This window comes from Simochromis diagramma, unplaced genomic scaffold, assembly GCF_900408965.1.
Source record: "Simochromis diagramma unplaced genomic scaffold, fSimDia1.1 OVJJ01000106.1, whole genome shotgun sequence".
Taxonomy (NCBI): domain Eukaryota; kingdom Metazoa; phylum Chordata; class Actinopteri; order Cichliformes; family Cichlidae; genus Simochromis; species Simochromis diagramma.
In genome coordinates, this window is record NW_024387121.1 from 949,043 (window position 1) to 971,356 (window position 22,314).

At 45.5% G+C, this 22,314-nt stretch overlaps 1 protein-coding gene across 1 annotated transcript; it reads left to right on the forward strand.

The window, feature by feature from the left end:
• The first annotated feature begins 925 nt into the window (after positions 1-925).
• On the forward strand, positions 926-21,087 carry LOC120743340 (AFG3-like protein 1). The gene is made up of 16 exons (XM_040046951.1): positions 926-1,188; positions 2,720-2,804; positions 3,415-3,500; positions 3,769-3,918; positions 13,719-13,790; positions 16,173-16,297; positions 16,451-16,718; positions 17,596-17,733; positions 17,816-17,969; positions 18,053-18,160; positions 18,488-18,613; positions 18,732-18,842; positions 18,971-19,086; positions 19,210-19,410; positions 19,510-19,704; positions 19,869-21,087. Exons 1-16 carry the CDS (start codon positions 1,057-1,059, stop codon positions 20,094-20,096), a joined length of 2,295 nt encoding a protein of 764 aa, XP_039902885.1. The 5' UTR covers positions 926-1,056; the 3' UTR covers positions 20,097-21,087.
• The last annotated feature ends 1,227 nt before the right edge of the window (positions 21,088-22,314 follow it).

Here is a 22,314-nt window from a genome sequence, read left to right on the forward strand (position 1 = left end):
TATCACTAAAGCACTTCTGGATGGATGCAAACTGCATTTCGTTGCCCTGTACCTGTGCATGTGCAATGACAATAAAGTTGAATTCTATTCTATTCTATTCCACCTTTCAGTGTCCCATGTTTGGTGCTCTCTTGCAAAGTCCAAACGTGGCGTTCAAGGAGACGACACCTTTGAAGACATTTTTGTTTTTGAAGCCCTTCAGTCTCAGATGCCGTCTGGTGGTTATGGGGATGCAGTCAGCATCAGTAACGGCCTTAATTTGGATCGAGGATCTTCCACTGTCTTCACGGACAGCCAATTGGATCCTCCGGCTCAGTGCTGGTGAACTTTTGGGTCTTCCACTTGATTTTTTTTTGTTCCATAACCCTCAGGATCATTTAAGAAATTGCAAATGACTGTCTTACTGCGTCCCACCTCAGCAGCTATAGCGCGCTGCAAAACACCCCGCTTATGCAGTTCAACAACCCGACCACATTCAAAAAGGGAACTTTTTTTCTCCTTTGCCATCAGTCATGACTCATGACAGTGTGACTACCTGACACAAAATGACAATGAATCCACATTTTGGCTTTTTAAAGGCATGTGGTCCTAAACCTTTGATCGGGACTGTATTAATGAATGTCATGAGGAAAGAAGCGAAGTCATTGCATGTTTTGGTAACAGCACTCGAGCCAGGCTTTCTCTCTAAGCCAATAAGTGACAGGCTGTGCTATGAGGACCTGTATGATGCCTGATTGTAATAAATTTATATTTAACACAAATAAATGTGATTTTGTTGAATAAATTCAAAATAGTAATATTGCTGTAATACATTTGAAAATGAGGAATATGACTATTTCATTATTGCTAAATATATTTCCTTCAGTAACAATTTCTGACAGGCATTTTATGGGAAGCCTCAAGGGCCTTTACATCATCCTCCGGTTGACATCTCACGCTGTTACTTAATAACACTTGCAGGCGTTACATGAAGGATCCCAGGGACAGAAGTAAGACCAACTAAATAAAAAAGTTGTGTTTTGTGGCCTGAAAATCTGGGTACGCGGCACAGCGGGGATGTCTCGGCTACTGAGGCTTCTCTCGGCGGCCGCTCTGCCTTTCTGCCGTGCTGGAGGAGCCCGGGCCAGGCTGTCAGCTGTGACCGCAGGACAGCTCTTCAGAGCCGGATACAGAAACTCCACCGGCCCGGTAAGTGACGGAAGGTGTCTTCGAAAGAGTTTTTAAAATTATCATTTTTTTACAGAAACATAAAAATCCACCAGAAACTTAGTCAACGCAAGTTTCCTTTCTGTGTGTTTTAGAAATTTAATTAACTAAATAAACTCGAGGCACGAGTAGCTACTAGCGAGGACGACTGCCTGCCAAGTTTAGTTGAAACAATTGTTTAAAGTCTTTTTTTTCTTTTTTTGCTTAAAAGCAAATTAGTTCAAGCTTTCATCGTGAAGTCATATTTATTTTATACTTGTACCTTTTTTGTTAGTCCCTGAGAAAATCCATTTCAGCAGCTAAACGTCATATGAGCTCAATGTCTTCTAATTGGCCAACTTCTGGAAGCCTGTGGAGGGGCAACAATCAGCGCTTGTGAGCTCAATTGCCTTACTATGCAGGAGAGAGTAAAGAATAGAAAAGAAAAACTTCATGAGTTTAACATTTTATTCGCTCACGGGCACTTCATTCGGTACATCTTGCTCCCACTGGGTTAGACCTCCCGGGTGAGCTTAAGAAATTAGCATGAGATGGTTTGAGTTTCGTGACGTGGTGCATTTTCCTGCTTGGAAACAGCCGTGAGAAGATGAGTACACGGTGGTCATAAAGCGATGATATGGTCAGCAGCAATACTCAGGCAAAGTTGTTAAGTTGTAGTCAATTGGTACCCAAAGTCTGCCAACAACATATTCTCCACTCTGTTACTCCACCAGCAGCCTGAGTCATTGATACAAGTGAGGATAGATCCAAGCTTTCATGTTGTTTGAATTAGATTCTGGCCCTACCGTCTGAATGTCACAGCAGAAACCGTGGCTCATCGGGCCAGCCAACATTTTTGTAGTCTTCTGTTATCCAGTTTTGGTGAGCCTGTGTGAATTAAATGGTCTGATTCTTATATACTTATTTCTACTCTCCTGGAGTACTCAAAGCAACTATATATACAACATGTCTCATTCACACAAGCACTTCTAAACTCAAGTGCAAACTAATAAACATTCACACTCTGATGAACGAATCTGAGGGCAACTTGGGGTTAGTATCTTTCCCAAGGGTATTTGGCAAGCAGACTGAAGCCAAGGATCGAACCACCAACCTTCCAATCAGAAGGTGATCTGCTCTACCACTTAAGCCACCCCGTAAATCCCGAATTACAGCCCTATTGTTAGACGACAGGAGTGGCATCTGGTGTGGTCTTCTGTTGCTGCGGCTTCAACATGTTGTGCGTTCAGAGATACCCTTCTGCATACTGAATGTTGGTTGTAAAAAGTGGTTATTTGAGTTACTGTTACATTTTCTCCCCAAGAACCAGGAATGTATTAGTTAGCTATAATATATAATACAAATATATAGTATTTGTCCTTGACTCATTCCCTAATGAGTCAAGGATGGACCCACTGAATGAATGTGACCTCCACTGATTAGAGGTTTATAGTTGCTAAAAGCCATTCTTCAGCAGGTTGTTGTTTGTAGATGGTGTCCAGTGTACCAGCGGTGACTGTGTGGTCTTTTTCAGAACATAACTCCGACTCCAGCTAACTTCCTGTCCTGTCGCAGATTCCAGTTAGCTCAGCGGCGACTCTACGCCACAGAGCCCAAAGGTGGGATCTGCTTTTCTGTTTTTCTCAAACATCAATAACTATTTAAAAAAACTCACAAAGTTTGTTTCATTTGATATTATTGTGAATAGTTATTCACAATTTTTTTTTTTATTACCAAGAATGTGAAAAACAAAACTAAATGGCTAAATACACCTGTGGTATAACGCATTTTAAATTATACATTTCAAATGCTGATGTTCAATATGAGGAATCAGCTTCTCGAGACTCACGCAAACCTGTGTCAGCCCTGTGACAGGTTGATGACCTGTACAGGTGTACCCTGCCTCTTGCCTTATGACAGCTGGAATCAACTCCAGCACCCCCTGCTGGTCATTTTCCTTTCCAAGGCCAAAATGTGTTTGGTGGCCATCAGAATTTTTTTTTTTTTTTTTTTTAATATAAATATGAAAAAGCCCTAAAAATTTACCCGAGTAGCTTCCTCAACTTGAGCCAGTGAGCAGGATCCGGGATGGGGCTGTAACTTCAGATCAAATGCATGTCAAACTGAAATAAGTAATCCAGTTTACAAAAGAATATCCTGATATTTCATGGATAAAAACTGAGAAACTAGAAAAGGAACTGTAGCTAAAATGACATTTCTGAATTTCAGATGGAAAAAAAGGACCAACCGGAGGAGGAGGGGGGAAGAGAGGAGGAGGAGGAGGAGGAAAGGACTGGTGGAGGCGAATGCAGAAGGTATGTCGTAAACATTGAAAGAACCATTCAGTTTTTATTTTACAAAATAAGTGTAACAGAATTATGAATACAGCCTCAGTTTTTCAATATATTTATTTTACGTAACGGGCGAGCAGCCCAACGCTGTTCTTACTCATCTCTTATTTCTTGCAGCTGACCAATCTTTCCTCAAATCAGCATCATCCTTTCCTCTTTCATTAGCGTGTCATCGCATTAACAAATGATAACCTGCAGGTAACTTTCCTCCTCTGCCTGTGTTGGTCTGCAGGGCGACTTCCCCTGGGATGAGAAGGATTTCCGTTACGTGGCGATCACGGTGGCCGGACTGAGCTCGGCTCTGCTGTATTTCTACTTCAGAGACACCGGCAGAGAGATCAGCTGGAAGGACTTTGTCCATCGCTACCTGGGCAGAGGCAAGGTGAGGATGTTTGCTCCCAGACTGCAGGGATATTTAGTCCTGATTGTAATGGTTGCTGACAGATGACATGGTACCAGTCAGAGTCACAGAGTGGCTCTAACCAGCCACCAACATGAAGGAAGCTGTTTTTACTCCCGTCCCTTTAACAAAGTGTTCACACAGTGCCCACAGATTGCAAAAATAGCAAAACACACAGACAACATTACATTTCAGTAAACACTGGCCCGTTCAATCCAAAGCAGAGTTTACGTTAAGTTTGAGAGTCAAGTTGAATTTGGTGAACCCCTATTATCAGAGTGCATCTTTGTAAGGTGACTTGGTGCTCAAACTCAAACATTGCCTCCAATCCTCTGTCTGTGTGATGAAATTAAAAGGTGGCTTAATATCAGAAATATTATAATTCTGATCATTTATCAGTACTGACAGTTGTGAGACTTGGAGGTGTAAGCATCACAGCAGATGCCTTTGTGACAAAGTAACTGAGAATAAAACACAGAAAAACAAGGAGATTTTCCTGGCTGGGCTTTTTATGGCAGATGACCTTAAAAATATTCTGCAATTTTGCATAATTTTAGTGTTGAACAGCAGAAATTAGGCTTTTTTTGTCCGAGGTCATTTGAGTAAAAAAAAAAAAAAAGAAAGGAAAGAAAGACAGCGGCCGACAGCGCTGTAAACAACGGCAGACTGGTGGGTAATAAGCAAGTGAATAATGCAGAAAACAGAGATTTGAGACGGGAAACTGTTCTTGAAGTACAGAGAGAGAGAGAGAGCTGTGCATAAATTGTGATTTTTATCGTGGTGGGAGCAGAACAGCAAAGTAAGAGGGGAATTAATGATGACATTTATCAAATGTGAAGCGTAGTTTTGATCTTCTTTTGCTGCTGGTTCAGTGAATTTTGGTTGGAGAGAGATAAAACCTGCAGCTCAGAATCTAGCGCAAAAAAGACTTAAACACAAAGCGCGGACCCGACGCATCAGAATCAGTGAGCTGTCGGCTTTCAGCCACGACGGCGTGTCCGTCTACGGGTTGTCGGGTGAGAAAGCCGAGAAAAAGAAAGCTGATTCTGATGCGTCGGGTCCGCTCTGTGTCTACGTCTTTGTGTGGAATCTGTTACCTGGGGTCCGTTCTTCGTACCTCGCTAAGTAAGTTAGCTGGATTTGATTGTTGACGATTTCGCGTGATCTTGGATCGTTCGGTTCTCCGAAGCTCATCCGGGACTTGCTGTCATAGCAACAGATCCGTAAGCGTAAACCTGCTCAGGAGCAGGCTTACTTTATGTAAACAAGATTAGATCGCGGCCACTCAGGTATGTCCGCTTCATGTATACGAAAGCAACAGCGATATTTTACCACTGTTTTTCCATAAATAAATATTATCAATGTAACTAAAGATAATGCAGCACTTGATCCTTTTATTGATTTCATACAGATACATACAGGTCATTTCCTAAAAAAAGGGAAATGTACTATTAATCATTCTATTTCATGTATTTGATTATTTCAGATGTAATTCATATTTTAGAGTAGTAATAGTAAATTACTTCATGTAATTAAGATGAGAGACCACGGCTATAAAAGCGAAGGTGGATTTGGGAAGTCTGTCGCAGCCATGTCCTGTCCGTATACGCAGCAGCCCATTGCGGAAGGTGCAAGATTGATAAGGAGAGTTTTCAGAATTCAGCGTATATTGCGGGATAGACAGGATCCTTTAGCTCACCGCGACAGTGTGCTCATAGAGAGATATCGATTTTCCCGTGAGGGTATTATTTACTTAACCAACTTGTTGACGAGGGGGTGCAGGACCACCACCTGTCTTTTTTTGCTCTGCCCTTTTCTTGGTTGTTGTTATAAACAAACAAACAGATTATTTCAGGGTCTCTTTCCAAGAGACTAAAAGCAATATAAGTGATAAATATTACCATTCTGTAGAATATTCTTATATTTCACTTTTACTTGTTCCCATGTTCTAGTGGGTCCTGTTGTGGCTCTAATGTGAAAGAGGATATAATGTAATATAATATAATATAATATAATAAATTTACTCTACCGCCTACTGGTGTTGGCCAGAGGGGCCGATGGCGCGATATGGCAGCCTGGCTTCTGTCAGTCTGCCCCAGGGCAGCTGTGGCTACAACTGTAGCTGCCTCCACCAGTGTGTGAATGTGAGAGTGAATGAATAGTGGTATTGTAAAGCGCTTTGGGTGCCTTGAAAAGCTCTATATAAATCCAATTTATTATTATTATTATTATTATTATTATTATTATTATTATTATTAAATTACTTACGAGTTTAATTTGTCAGCAACTTTCTGCCAGCCCTCTCTCCTTGCTTTTGCAGCCTTTGCAGTGTTCCCTTGCGTTTTAATTAAACTCTGAAACTCCTGAAATCCCTCAATCAAGAGTTCTTGCTCTGCTGGCGAAAAATACTGAGCGCGCTCCTTCGACATTTTCGCCGACCAATCAAAGGTGTTAAAAGTCCGCTTGTTCATTGTAACTGTTTATACTACGTTACCCATGATGCACCTCGGTATCTGTACTTCCGGTTGGGAACGTGTTCAGCGCAGTTCTGCACAGATGAGAGGTGTGTCGGAGGATAACGTATTTACTTGCATTCCTGTATGACCACACACACCCATATACACACTCACACCCCCTTTACCTGCATGTGAATACTGTAATGCCTCCCTACCAACGCTGTACATCCTGTTGATGTCATCTGCCACCTCCTTAGTAAAGTTATTTGAACTACCTCACTGTGGAGTACCATTCCTTCTGACCGAGGACGACTCAGTTGAAGCGTGATCGGCAATCAGTGCAAACATACATTACAAGTGGTCCTTCGAGCCGGATTTCGCCTTGGCTGAGTTAATGAGATGGCAAACCCTCAGGATAGAGGTGCATCGAATAGCCCCCGTCCAGCGCGGGAGAAGAAACTTCCGGGACATCTGGTGGACTATGAGCACAACCTAACTGAGCCATCTAGAGCTCCAAGTAGTTCAAGCAGCTCCAACTATGAAGAGGATGAGAGATGGCAGAAGATGGAATCAGTTTGGAGCAGTGTCCTCCAACACATGACTCAACTGCAAGTGTCTATGGAGGAAACTCGTGGGGCATTACTAAAGCGGGTGGAGCGTTTGGAGCAAGCTTCTAAACCTGGCAGTCCTCTTCCCCCAGAAACAGGAGCGTTAGAACAACCCCAACATATTTCCTCCATAACAGAAGTTGCACCACTACAACCTAGCAATGAGGTGTTACATGATACCACAGAGCCACTAACTGTGCTAGTAAGTCCCTCCGAGCAGGGCACCACAACACCTGCAAACATGCCGACGCCAGTGGAAACATCTGCTCCATCACCTCCCCGTAAAGTGAGCCTTCACATTCAGCCAGTGCTGCACCCTGCCACTTATGTAGCCGCATCGACGCCACTCAGGAGACCTGGACGATGCACTGCTGAACCCTTCTCATATCAGCGATCGGAACATCAGCCCCTGATAAACAGGCCAGGTGCAGCTATTACATTCTGCATCCCCAGCTGATCAGCCACTACAACATGCTCATCTTTCAGTGCACCAGCTATCACGGGCTGTGGACCCAATGAGTCTGCAGCAGATGTCACATCCCGCTGCTCCTGTCTTCCAAGTCAGACATCCAGCTAATCCTGTGTACTTGCAGCAACCTTCACGTCCACCAGCGCCTGTGACCCAGCCATCACAATGGACAGAAGCTCATCGCCCTGTGCCCACCATACTGCATCCTGAAGCTTTGCCTGATCCAGCTGGCAAGTACTATGTTCCTTATCCCTCAGGAAGTAACTATTCATCATCTTCCTCTGCTGAACACCATAATCCACAGGTTGCCACAACTTACCCAGCAGGAACGCCTCTACCAAACCTGATGGAGATGATGGTGGCATCTTCATACGGCATCCCAAAGCCTAAGCTGGTGATCTTCCGGTCGGGGAGAGAGAGTGACTTCGCCTTATTGAAGAAAGGGCTGGACAGCACCTTAGGGCCACATTCTCATCTGGGAGAAGATTACAAGTATCAGGTCCTACTAGATCATCTAGAGCATCCCAGCGCCTTACAGGTAGCCAAGCGCTACATTCACGACCGCACTCCCTACACTAGTGCAATGAGGGCGCTAGAGCAGAGGTTTGGACAGCCAAGGCAGTTAGTCCAAAGTGAGTTTAGCACTATATTAAACTGCCCCCCTATTAGAGCCGGAGACTCTCAAGCTATTGAAGACCTCTCCCTGTCGGTGTCCAGCCTGGTCGGGCTTCTCAGTACCATGGATGAAGTAGCAGCCAGCGAGCTTCATTGTGGTTCACATGTGGACAGACTGCTTACCAAGCTCCCTCTGAACTACAGGGACAACTTCATCGAGTACTGTATCACCCGGGGGATCATCCGCAGTGGCAGCAGCCGAACATACAATATGTACGACTTCTCAGAATGGCTCGAACGGAAATCCCAAGTCCTTCAGCTATCCAGACAAGCCTCTCAAATGCCCCCGGACAAGCCACGTCCAGAGAAGAACCTACTCAAAGCCTCAGCAGGGCTCAAGCCACACAACAGATCTGCTTCCATCTACTACGGCCCAAATCCAGCCCAAGCTAAAACAGGAGGGAGAATCTACAGCTCCAGATCCGACAGTCCAACCTAAGAAGAAACAGAAGTTCAAACCTTATTGTCCATACTGCGAAGGGACAGAGCATTATCTGAATGGCTGTGATGGATTCAAAAGGCTAGACCTCAAAGCTATGGCTACCTGGATTACCGAGAAGGCCAAATGCTGGCACTGTGGCCGTAAACATTCTCCAGAGCAGTGTACTCTGAAGAAGCCGTGCAGCACCTGTGGTGACCAGCATTTGTCGGTGCTCCATGACCTGGTTGAGGCCAAGAAGCGGGACCCTAACATACTAACTGAGTACTAGTATGGTCTACCTAGACTATTCAAGTCACTCAGGTCGTGTTATGCTTAAGGTAGTACCAGGTAGTACCCAACTACATCATGGGGGAAAATCACTGGATACATTTGCTGTGCTCGATGACGGCTCAGAGAAGACTGTTGTGCTTCCAGCGGCAGTTACATCTCTAGGTTTGGAACAGGAGGAAGCAACACTCTCACTGAGAACTATCCGTCGAGATGTAATCCAGATGAAGGGAGGCTTTGTCTCATTTCAGGTGTCACCAAGGGCTAAGCCCAAAGTGAGGTACAAAGTAACACATGCCTTCACAGCCCAACAACTGAGCCTAGCTACTCAGTCATGTCCAGCTGAACAGCTAAAGAAGAAGTATCTTCACTTACAGAAAGTCCAGATTAAGGGATTTAACCAGATCCAACCTTTGGTGCTGATTGGCTCAGATAACGCTCATCTCATCACCCCTGTCCGCCCCGTCCTTCGGGGGTCGTCCAAAGGGCCAGTAGCTATCTGCACCAAGCTCGGATGGGCCATCCAGGGGCCGGCCAGTAGTATGCCTACATCTGAGGGGGACCTGCAGTGCCTGAACATGTGCCTTTCTCCTGCAGAGGCCCTGCATCAAGATGTGAAGCGTTTGTGGCAACTAGATGCTCCCCCCTACAGGACAGAGAAGGAGGTCACACGGTCAAAGGAGGACGGAGAGGCGGTAGCTATGTTGGAGACAAAGACCATCAGAGTCCCAGTAGACGGTGTCGAGAGATACGCCACTCCGCTGCTGAGAAGAAGGGACTTTCCACGGATGTGTGTCTCTCCTGAAGCAGTAAAAGGCCTCCTCAGATCCACTGAACGTAAGCTGGCCAAGAATCCTGATCTGACCCTCACATACAGCCAGGAGATCCACAGGTTAGTAGATTCTAGTTATGTTGTTAAGCTGAGCCCAGATGAAACACATAGCTCTTCCGAGTCATGGTATGTACCCCACCACATGGTACATCACAATAATAAGGCTAGGGTGGTCTTCAACTGTTCGAGTTTCAGGGGGCCGTCCTGAACCACTACCTCTTACCAGGACCTCCCTTGGGGCCCACTCTGCTGGGGGTATTACTCCGCTTCCGCCAACACCCTGTAGCTGTGAGTGGAGATATCAAAGCCATGTTTCACCAGATTCGGCTGCTCCCAGAGGATTGTCCTCTGCTACGGTTTCTGTGGAGGGATTGTGAAACTGACCGGCCCCCAGACGTATGAGTGGAGAGTTTTGCCCTTCGGAACGACATGTAGCCCGTTGTGCTATTTTCGCCCTACAGAGACATGCAAGGGAGCACGAAGACACCCACAAGGACATCTGTGACTCTGTCCACACAGCCTTCTATGTGGATAACTGTTTACAGTCCCTGTCCAACCCAGAAGAGGCAAAGCAGCTCATCGACTGAATGAGAGATTTACTCATTCAAGGAGGATTCGAGATACGTCAGTGGGCGAGCAACATGCCCGAAGTAGTTGCTCACCTGCCCGCTTCAGCTAGATCAGAGAGCTGCGAGCTTTGGCTGAACTTCAAAAGTCTCGACCCACAAGAGTCAACATTAGGACTCAGCTGGCACTGCCCGACAGATGTCCTGGGATATAAGCACCGCCCTATAACCTACTCCACGGTCACGCTGCGCAACGTGTACAAGGTACTAGCTACCCAGTATGACCCCCTAGGTTATATTTGTCCCTACACTACAAGGGCCAAGCTGATTGTACAGGCCCTGTGGAGCACAGAGAGAGGATGGGATGAGCCCATCGAAGGGAATCTACTTCAGTCCTGGCTTGAGTGGGAAGGCGAACTGTCACACCTTCAGCATGTCACCATTCCCCGCTGCTACGCCCCTTCTCACAACTCCAGCAATGTGACATACGAGGCTCACATATTCTGTGACGCATCAGAAAAGGCGTATGGGGCTGTGGCTTATCTCCGAGTAATCGAGCAACAACTGCCCATCACCACATCATTCCTGATGGCTCGCTCCAGAGTGGCCCCACGCAAACAGGTGTCAATGCCCCGGCTGGAGCTTTGCGCAGCACTCACAGGAGCCCAATTGGCCAAATTACTCCAGACAGAGCTCACCATTCTCCTGCAATCTATCTACCTGTGGACAGACTCTACAATGGTGCTGCAGTGGATCCAGTCTAGTTCCTGTCGCTATAAGGTATTCGTGGGGACTAGAATCTGTGAAATACAGGAGCTGACATCTCCTGAACAGTGGCGGTATGTGACCTCTGACCTCAATCCCGCTGATGACATCACCAGAGGGAAACATCTTGCTGACCTAACTGTCCGCAATCGTTGGTCACATGGTCCACCCTTTCTGTCACAAACTGCTGACACTTGGCCTAAGTTTCCAACAGAGTTCCCGGCATGCAGTGAGGCAGAGCTCAGGAAGACTGCATTCTGTGGGCACGCTTCTGCATCCCCGACCTTACCGGATCCAACACAGTATGCCACGCTAGATGAGCTGATTGCTGCTACATACCAGACCCAACACGGGGCGGCTGACGCTCCTATTACAGCAGTGGAGCAACTAGAAACCAAGACCATGCTGCTTCGCTTGGCTCAGACTGACAGCTTCCCAGAGGAGGCCCGAGCCCTCCAGATCGGGCACCCAGTCCGCTCAGACAGCCGTCTTAGCGTGCTGTCCCCTGAATATGACAGTCTTACCGGTCTCCTCAGAGTCGGAGGCCGCCTCCGTCGAGCTGCCGACTTAGATCCAGACAGTATTCATCCCATCGTATTAGCAGCTGAACATCCCCTGACCAAGCTCATCATAAAAACTTATGATGACCAGCTCCTTCATCCAGGTGCAGAGAGGCTGTTTGCGGAAATACGGCGCACCTATTGGATTCTCAGAGGACGTCAAGCCATTAAGAAGCATCAGCACCAGTGTGTGGACTGTAGGAGATGGCGCGCCTCACCTTCTACACCCAAAATGGCTGACTTACCTTCATCACGGCTGAGACTCTATAAGCCGCCGTTCTGGTCAACGGGCGTAGACTGTTTTGGGCCATACATGATAAAGATAGGTCGTAGAAGAGAGAAACGCTGGGGAATTATCTACAAGTGTCTTACAACCAGATGCGTGCACCTTGATCTCCTCCCTAGTCTTGACACAGATTCCTTCCTTATGTCATTACGCAGATTTATTGCACGCCAAGGAAAGCCATACGAGATGTGGTCTGATCGAGGGACCAATTTCAGAGGTGGGCACAGAGAACTCCAAACGGCGTTTGAAAACATGGAGCCGGACCTCAAGCAGCAACTGGCCAAGCAGACTATCAACTTCTGCTTCAATCCCCCACACTCTCCTCATTTCGGAGGAGCATGGGAAAGGGAAATCAGAGCAGTGAAGTCAGCTCTGCAAGTAGTCCTGAAGGACCAAGTTGTGGCGGAAGAAGTCCTACTCACTGCTCTCATAGAGGTTGAGGGCATTTTGAACTCAAAGCCGCTCGGCTATGCATCGGCTGACATAGCTGACCCAGATCCCATCACACCAAATCTTCTCTCGATGGGGCGGCATGATTCGGCACTACCCCAGGCAGTTTACGGCCCCTCAGGCACTCTTTCGAACAGAAGATGGAGGCACAGTCAGGTCATCAGCGACCACTTCTGGAAGCGGTTCATACAGAACTACCTCCCAGGACTGCAACTCCGACAGAAATGGAGGAAGTCCACTGACAACATGGCTGTGGGACGAGCTGTTATGATTGTGGACTGTAACTTGCCTAGAGGCCTTTGGCCTGTGGGTACCATTGTCAAAGTTTTCCCAGGGATTGATGGCGTTGTTCGAGCCGCCGAGGTCAAAGTTAAAGATAGTACCTATGTTCGCCCGGTAACTAAGCTGGTGGAACTTCCCAAAGTTCCTGAGGACTCACATGACACTGTTTCAAAGTAGAAGGACTCTAGCGGGAGTGTATTTGCCTACAAATACAGGGGCGGCTGTTAAAAGTCCGCTTGTTCATTGTAACTGTTTATACTACGTTACCCATGATGCACCTCGGTATCTGTACTTCCGGTTGGGAACGTGTTCAGCGCAGTTCTGCACAGATGAGAGGTGTGTCGGAGGATAACGTATTTACTTGCATTCCTATATGACCACACACACCCATATACACACTCACACCCCCTTTACCTGCATGTGAATACTGTAATGCCTCCCTACCAACGCTGTACATCCTGTTGATGTCATCTGCCACCTCCTTAGTAAAGTTATTTGAACTACCTCACTGTGGAGTACCATTCCTTCTGACCGAGGACGACTCAGTTGAAGCGTGATCGGCAATCAGTGCAAACATACATTACAAAAGGGTTGCCGATCAATGTTTCTACTATCGATGCATAGCCCCTGTTAAGCCACCCAGTGATCTCACATTACTTCATCCAGCTATACTAATCGTCAACAACAGGTGTCTTCGGAGAACCGGAATAGCGAGCTCAAAGTTGGCGCGATGATTTGATCTTGGAATGTAGTAAGCGAGGTACAAAGAACGGACCCCAGCTCTCATTTACTGTTTGGTAGTTGTTGAAATAGTTTAACCTGAGTTTCTGGCAAAATACATTTATATTTAAAAGTCGATTCAGGATTTAATGAATCGATATCGCTTTATTCAAGCTACTCACCTCCCTCTTTCTGCCTGCACTTTCAAACGTGACCACACGGAGAGTTTCAGAGTTCTTTTTTTTGGTCGCACCAGTGCGACCTAGGATTTTTTTTTTTTTTTTTTTTTTTTTTTTTTTAGTCACGCCATTGAAAAAATGTGGTCACATTTGCGTCCAAATTGGTCACACTCTGGAGCCCTGTACCAATGTTTCTGCAGGTTAACAGTTTCATGCTCTTTCCAGGTGGATCGACTGGAGGTGGTCAACAAGCAGTACGTCAGAGTCATTCTGATGCCGGGAGCCGACACTGATGCGGTAAGGCAAAGCAAACCAATGCTCAAACTGATTTTGAAATAGATTTTTATCCAGCTGTCACAACCCCTAGTGGCTCTTCAAAGTATTGCTTGTGGTCAGTTAATTAATTTGTTTAATTAACCAAATTCAGTTAAATTTCTTTCCATGTTTACATTAAAAAAACTAAAAGTTTCTTGTTTAAGGATTTTTTTTTTTTTTTTTTTTTTTTTTTTTTTTTTTTTTTTTTTTAAAAAAAAAAAAAAAAAAAACCCTTGTGTGGTGTTCATATTTTTGTTACTCAGCCAGTGTTCATGGGTCTGGTGGACCCGCTAGAGTTTTGGCTTTCCAAATTAACACTACCAAACAATTTTATGTTAAATTACTCAACAGATGTTTACTTCATCCCAATTACAAGCCATATGAACAGCAAACATAGTTATTTTTTTCCCTTTACCTTTGTTAGATCACATTTATGAATTAATGTACTTCCCGTTTTGTTTTGTTTTTTTATAAAATGTTATAAAAAAATAAATCGGTTATAATCAAGTGGAGTGAGTGGAAAGACACAACACATTTACACGTGAAGCAATATGTTTCACAACTAAATGGGATCAGCTGCTCATCAATGGTGACATTAGGCCCAGGGTTGTAAAACAGGGGGAGGTGGTGCACACACTTATCCCACACTGTCCTGATGGCAGCTAGCTTGTCTCTCTGCCGTCGAGCTGGTCTGTTGTCTCGGTTATCAAAACGGATAATCCTGGAAATTTTGTGGAAGTTTTCCAGAGACATTGATGTACGGAAAGGTTCTTGCCGGTTTCTGCATCCCACAGGGATTCTGTGGATTCCCCTTTGGACCTGAAAACTCCTGCAAGGATAAGAACCCCAAAGTAGGCCTGTAGATCAATTTGGTCCATCTCCTTCCACCTCTCTCCAAAAACACAGCTTCCTTCTAGATTACTGCAATCCAGAAAAAATTTCTGGATGGAATCTGGGATGAAAGGCTCAAATGAAGACTTGATGTCCTGCACATGAGTAACTGTCAGCCGTGTTGGCCCTGGCTTATCACAGTAACAGCTCTGCAGGGTGGCTCATTTCTTGGGCAAGAAGACCATTCAATTTCACCAGTTATTGACATCCATATTTCTTCACTTGCTGTCTGGTGGGCTTGTTCTGGTCCTGGAGCTGGCTACAGATGGGGTACTCGTCTTCGTTTTGTTACTAAATGGTGCTCAACCTCATCCTCTTCTTCAAAGTCACTGTCAGACTCTGAATTTTCAGAAATGTGAAATATTCTGAAACCTCTTTGTCAACATCATCATCCGAAGCTCTTCTCTCTTCCAAAATCAATTGGATGGCCCCCGCAGCAGATAATCTTTTGCCATCTTGATCAGTTGTGATAAAGAACCACACTGGCAAAGTCTTATTTATAGTATTATGCCCCTAATTTGCAGGTGGAACAGGGTATGAGAAAATAAAATTTGGATCCCTCAAGAAAGAGGGTAAAATGTGCGGGAATGTAAGAGCAGACGGTGTTAGTTGAATTTTCAACAATGTTGCAACTTTGTGCGGGAGCAGGAGGGGAAGAAAACACTATCAGCAGCACCAGAGAGGAGGAAGACAGAGTGTGGGAACACAGGACCTACACTTTCAACACTTTTATTAGACCTGGGTCCAGTGGACCCGAACACCTTGTATGTAACGTAAATGCGTGGGGGGAAGTACAGCATGAGGTCATTGAAAATTAGTTCGGATTTATGTTCTTCACAGAAAATAAGCCAAAGCCAATGAATTTCAGGTTGAAAAAATAATTAATTGTTTAATTTTTCTTTTGAAAAAAACTGAAAACAGGTCTCACAGACCCAAACACCATACAAGGGTTAAAGGCACAATCTGGGTGTTATGTACATTTAGAGAAAGCCTGAAAGAGTTTGGGCAGCTAGAGAAGTTTAAAAAGTAAAACAAATGTAACCAGAGTAACCATTGACCATTAGTAGTCATGTGAAAACAACCATCAAATTCGCCCCATCATCCGACAGTCCAGTGTAGACCAAAGTGGAGATGTTTGGCACATTTGGAGAAAACTGAACAGAGCATATTCGCACAAAAGCCTCATACTAACTGACAGCACAGTGGAAAGGCTGATGATTTGGGCTTAAAGTGGAATCTTCAGATGTATAAAAAGTGTCACAGTGAGGTGCTGCTACATACAGTACAAGTCAGTATTAATTACTCTGTCAGACATTCCCTGAGGTTTTTTACTCATTAAAAATGTCAAAGTTGCACAAAGACTATTTTTATTTTGCATAGATTAAAAACACAAATGGCCTAGGAACAGGTAAGTCGCACAGTTCAGGCTACCTTTCTCTAGTTGAATGATGCATGAGGTTTTTTGTCCCTCAGAGTTACGTCTGGTTCAACATCGGCAGCGTCGACACATTTGAGAGAAACCTCGAGACGGCAGTTCTGGAACTCGGAATGGAGTCAACGCACCGACCTGCCGTCATCTACAGCTCTGAGAGTGATGGGTGGGTTTGGACACACAAACGCAGCATGCATTATGTCAGCCAGAGACTTTAATCAGGGGTAAAGTCTTTATTAAAAAGGGTCTAACAACCTCAGTTTCTATAATAACATTTGTGAAAAAGTAGCTTTCCTAACGCTGCTTTTTCTTCCTTCAGCTCTTTCCTGTTGAGCATGATCCCGACCATGCTGCTGATTGGCTTCCTGCTCTTCACGCTGCGGCGGGGACCAATGGGAGGAGGCGCTGGAGGTGGTAGGAATCCATTTAGCATGAGCGAGTCAACAGCCAAGATGATGAAGGACAACATCGAAGTGAAGTTCAAGGATGTGGCTGGTTGTGAGGAGGCCAAGCTGGAGATAATGGAGTTTGTGAACTTCCTGAAGAACCCGCAGCAGTACCAGGACCTCGGAGCTAAGATCCCCAAGGTAAAAATCTGAATTTTGCGGACGCGGACTTTTCATCTGGTGGAATAATTTTGTGGTACTGCTGCCTTTTGCAGCACGAGTTTTACAGCATGTTTTGGAAAATATTTTGTTTGACATCCTCCCTGTGAAACTCCCACTATCGCCATATTTTCCCTGTTTATATCTGGTAGTATATAAACATGCATGCTCAGCGCAGTGTGCTGGGTAGGAAATTTTCCGGTTGGGAGGGGCGATTAATGATGCATTTGCAGCGTGTTTGAGAAAAAAAACTCTCAGTGAATTAGGTCTAGACAACTTAATATTTCCATGGCAGCCTTTATTTGATGGTTACAATAAAGTCGTTTTAACCTCTCGATACATCAAGTGTATGCAATAGATCCCCCCCCCCAGTTTCTGCGATACCAATAACTTTGACTGCATTTGATCATCTGTTTTATTTATGTCTTTGCTTACAATCTTGTTTGTGTCTGCATTGCTTTGCTCAGATATGTGTAGAAATGCTTATGAAGAGTTTATTTCACATTGATGAGTCCCTGCTGCACATTTTATTAATAAAGCTTTTACTGTAGTCCATTTTTCAGTTTTGTTCCATTCTGAAGATAAAGCACTTTTATTTGAGCACATTATTAGTGTAAAAACACTGAGCTGTTTTCCCTGCTGTGTGTTGGAAATTCTGGACTCTTAACAGTTTTAATCCTGTAGTAGGATCCGAAAAGAAAAATCCAAAAACGAAACCTGAAATTAAATCAGTCATTATTCGTAAAGATACAGGCTAAAGACGAGGCATTTATAAATTAGTGCCGTTTTTTTGAGGGACAGTTTGTCTTGGATGTGAACTGCTCTCAATCACTTTTAACTGATGCCGTTTTTATCTCAGGGAGCCGTGCTGTCCGGACCTCCTGGTACGGGAAAGACTCTGCTGGCCAAAGCTACAGCTGGAGAGGCCAACGTCCCCTTCATCACCGTCAACGGCTCAGAGTTCCTCGAGATGTTTGTGGGCGTCGGTCCGGCCCGAGTAAGTGAATGAACCCGGAGCAGATCCTGGACCATCTGAGATGACTCTGTTCAGACACTGACTGTTCTCTCTCCTCATGAAGGTGAGGGACATGTTTGCCATGGCGAGGAAGAATGCCCCCTGCATCCTCTTCATTGATGAGATCGACGCAGTGGGGAGGAAGAGAGGAGGGGGGAACTTTGGGGGTCAGAGTGAGCAGGAGAACACCCTGAACCAGCTGCTGGTGGAGATGGATGGTAGGCAATCTGCATTTTTGAAGTGGAACATACTATCCCCCCAGCCCCCCATTAGATTTAAGTGTCATCATCTTTTTCTACAGGTTTTAACACCGCCACGAATGTGGTGGTCCTGGCTGGAACTAACAGACCGGACATCCTGGATCCTGCTCTACTGAGGCCAGGACGCTTCGACAGACAGATCTATATAGGTAAGCAGAGTCTTTACTGCCTTACTGCAGTCTCCACATCTTAAAGTATTGGAATGTGCCCAAATCATTCTCCCACTAACCACAGTGCTGCCAGTTGGTGTGAGGTGTTGATTTGCTCTTGGCATTCTCCGAACATGCCATTTAGAAACCTGATTAAGTGTAAACATGGCAGCGAAATGTACCTACGAGGGATATCTGGGTTTTCCAATGTGATCAGCCTGCTGGAGGACGCATGCTGTGCCCTGTAAAATCATGCTCATGTTGAAGCTCCGCAGAATAAGTTTTGGTTGGAATGCAGAGGAAGAATTCTCTCCTGTCTTCTGTCAGGTCCGCCGGACATCAAAGGCAGGGCGTCCATCTTTAAAGTCCATCTGCGACCAATCAAACTGGATCCCAATCTGGACAAAGACGGTCTTTCAAGGAAGATGGCAGCTTCCACACCGGGATTCACTGGTTTGTAACAGTTGGATCGAATAACAACAATGTAACGGCACTATCGCAAAAATGTTCTTTTATTTTGAATCATTATATTTGATGACTGTTTTTTTTTTTTCCCGTTTGAATGAATCAGGAGCTGACATCGCTAGTGTCTGCAACGAAGCAGCTCTGATCGCAGCCAGGCACCTGAACCCGTCCGTCAACAGCAAACACTTTGAACAAGCCATCGACCGGGTCATTGGAGGTGAGTGTGACATCACCTAGTACGTGACGGCTGTGTACGGTTGTTTCTTGTAATGGTCTTTGTGTGGTAAACGGGACAGTTTGTATCTGACGTCCTTACAGTCTGACTCCTGGGTTGTTTGCTTTCAGGTCTGGAGAAGAAGACTCAAGTCCTGCAGCCCACAGAAAAGAAGACCGTCGCCTACCACGAGGCCGGTCACGCCATCGTCGGGTGGTTCCTGCAGCACGCTGACCCTCTGCTCAAGGTAGGAGCTCTGTCCGTGCTTGGGCTGTGTCGTTTCTGTTATGACTCCAGCTGCTCTGTAAATCTCCACCAGTTACAGGTGTAGATGGAAGCTGTGGGTTAACCACACATGGTTTGTATCCAGGTGTCGATCATCCCGCGGGGGAAGGGTCTGGGTTACGCTCAGTACCTGCCTAGGGAACAGTACCTGTACACCAAAGAGCAGCTGTTCGACAGGATGTGCATGATGCTGGGAGGGCGTGTGGCTGAGCAGGTTTTCTTCGGACGGATCACCACCGGAGCTCAGGACGACCTGAAGAAGGTCACGCAGTCTGCCTACGCTCAGGTACGCACATGTGACTAAAAACACACTCCCTGTTTGATTCCCACCAGCAGAAGAGTGCTGTTTGTGCCGTGACGCATCGCTCTGCACCCTGATTTGCAGGTGGTGCAGTTTGGGATGAGCGAGAAGGTGGGACAGGTGTCGTTTGACCTCCCCCGACAGGGCGAGGTAGTCATGGAGAAGCCGTACAGTGAGGCGACAGCGGAGATCATTGACGAGGAGGTCAGAGAGCTGATAAATCGAGCGTACGAGCGCACCCTGCAGCTCATCCAGGACAAGAAGGACCTGGTGGAGCTGGTGAGACTGTCTAATATGCAAAAACACAACCTCAGATAAACGCAGAGTATTCTTTCCATGATTCATAGTTCAAATAAGGATTAACTGAAGCCCACATGTGGGGCTTCAGTTCATCCTCTGTCTGAAACAAACCAGTTAAGCTCCACCTCTGCTGTGATCCTCAGGTGGGGAAGCGCCTGCTAGAAAGGGAGGTGTTGAACAAGGCTGACATGCTGGAGCTGCTGGGCCCTCGGCCGTTTGAGGAGAAGTCAACGTATGAGGAGTTTGTGGAGGGGACCGGGAGCTTCGAGGAGGACACGAGCCTGCCCCAGGGCCTCCGAGACTGGAACCAGGAGAGAGGAGGGGAGGCGGAAGACAAAAATTCAACTCAGGACAAACGGCAGGCCATGTAGAGTCCAAAAAACACCCAACACGTACCAGCTGCAAAAAAAAAAAAAAAAAGGTCTGACAGAGTCTGGGAGGTCTGGGGGAGGTACTGGGTTTAGGAGGAGCACGTGGCCATTCACCCCGATTTGTTCTACCTTCAAGAAACTTTCTAGTTTAACACGTTTAAGATAAGGTGAAATTAACACGTTCATGAACTTAAACATAAAAATACCAGAATTCACCAGGTGATTTCAATAAAATTGTGCTTTTTATTCAGTCAACATTAACTTTACTTGTCCGTCCTGCAGAGGATCCATACCGCACAATCTGAGACAGCTGCACTGCTCGTTAGTGCTCTGTCTTTAAAATGTAAATAGTTGGTGACCTGTATAACTAATATGAAGCAAAATGAAGGTTGGTGGTTATAATTTCCTACTACTTGTTAAAAATTGTATTTTAATATATAACTGTATTGATATTCTGCTCTGGCATCACGTCCACGCGGATTTGATTTTAATTAGATGCTAAAATAAAGTAAGGAAGTGGGCAAACGGGCAATGTTGGGAGCACCTCAGATACCTCCTCCTCAGATCCACCAGTCTCTGGTCAGTCTCTGCTTGTAGAATTTGTCCAGAGGTTTCTTCTTTCCAACATCTGGACAGGAATTTGCTCCAGAATGCCTTTAAGACTCAAACAGGAGTCTAGAATGTACACGATGCGCATTTAAACAGTGCATACAGACTGACTCTTCCTTTATTTATTCTTCTAAAGGGGAGACCCCTTCCTGACCGATGCCTTGCTGATAATGAGGATTATTTTCTGTGTCCAGACTAAAAACACTGGATCGTTTTTAAACTTTTCTTTTTGTGGACAGCAGTTACTCTTCATACTGACACGAAGAGTCGTCGGACCGAAACACCTCAGCAGCATCCGTCACTTCGGATTTCTTTTTGTACAAACGTTTTGATCATATTGATTTTTGTGTGATGTTAACAGAAAATAAAAAATGAAACATTTTGCGTAAGTTATGCTGATTTAAAGTAAAAATCCCCCTAAAATACTGAAACACAGACCGTCAGTGATGGCTGCAGGCGTCGCATTTCAGCCCCAGCGCGAGCCGTTCCCCTCAGAGTTAAAGGCTCGTCTTATTTTATGTTTTAAATTTTCATCAGCAGCATCCCTGAAGGGACTGAAACTAATTAAACTTATCTCGCTAACGAATACTTTGAAGCCTGTTAGCATCCAAATGAGACGAGCGCCTCCTGGAAGTCTCCCAGCACAGGAGATAGATACTTCATGTCCTGATTTGTGTAAACTGATTTTTCATTTTTAAGATGGATTTGCAGGTTATTAATAAGCATTATGTTGGAAGGTGGAGCCCCTACAGTGTTAGAGGGGGAACTCGTACAGCTCCAGCGAGGAAGAACCCGCTGGTGTCGGGCATATGGAAAGGCAGCCTTATGTATAAACACATGGGGAGTGGATAAGAAGTACTGAGCCTATTGCAATAATAACCAATAATAATGTTGTAGAGTAATAACAAGAATCATAACTTAGATTTATAGAGCACCCTTCAAAGTACCCGAGGTTTCTTTAGACACAGAAAAAAGGCTTCAGTGAGCATGTGACATTTCAGCTGCTTTTTGAGATGGAGGATCACAGATCTCAGAGGGGAGCATGTTTCAGAGTGAAAGCCGCAGCGGTGAAAGCCCTGCTCCCAAAGGACCGCTGTCTGGAGTGCTTGATGGAGAGTGAGCATTTGTACTGAGGAAGGTAGAGTCCAGCGTGGGGAGAAGAATGTCTGATGAGTCCTGGGGAGCAAGAGCACGAAGGGATTTGCATGTGAGGAGGATTTTATAGGATATACGGGCTTTCACTGGGAGCCAGTGGAGGTGCGTAGCTAGGGGATGATTCAGGGTCACCTGATCCAGCCCTAACTACTCTGTCACAGACGAGCCTAATCTTAAAAGTGGGACAGCTGAAGGCTCTGCCTCCCATCCTTTTAAAAACTCAAAGAGTGTAGTGTAATGTAAGCCTGCAGCGTGAGAGCGACGCGCTCTGTCCTGATGATGAGGCGCTCTGAGGTCTTTAAGATGTGAGTCTGATCAGTCAGGACTTTGTATTTGAGGAGAAGGATGTGAAATTCAGAATTTAACAGGGAACCAATGAAGAGAAGCTAACATGAGCGTAACATGATCTCTTGCAGCACTGTTGTGCATTTACACCTGCTTCACATAGCAGCTG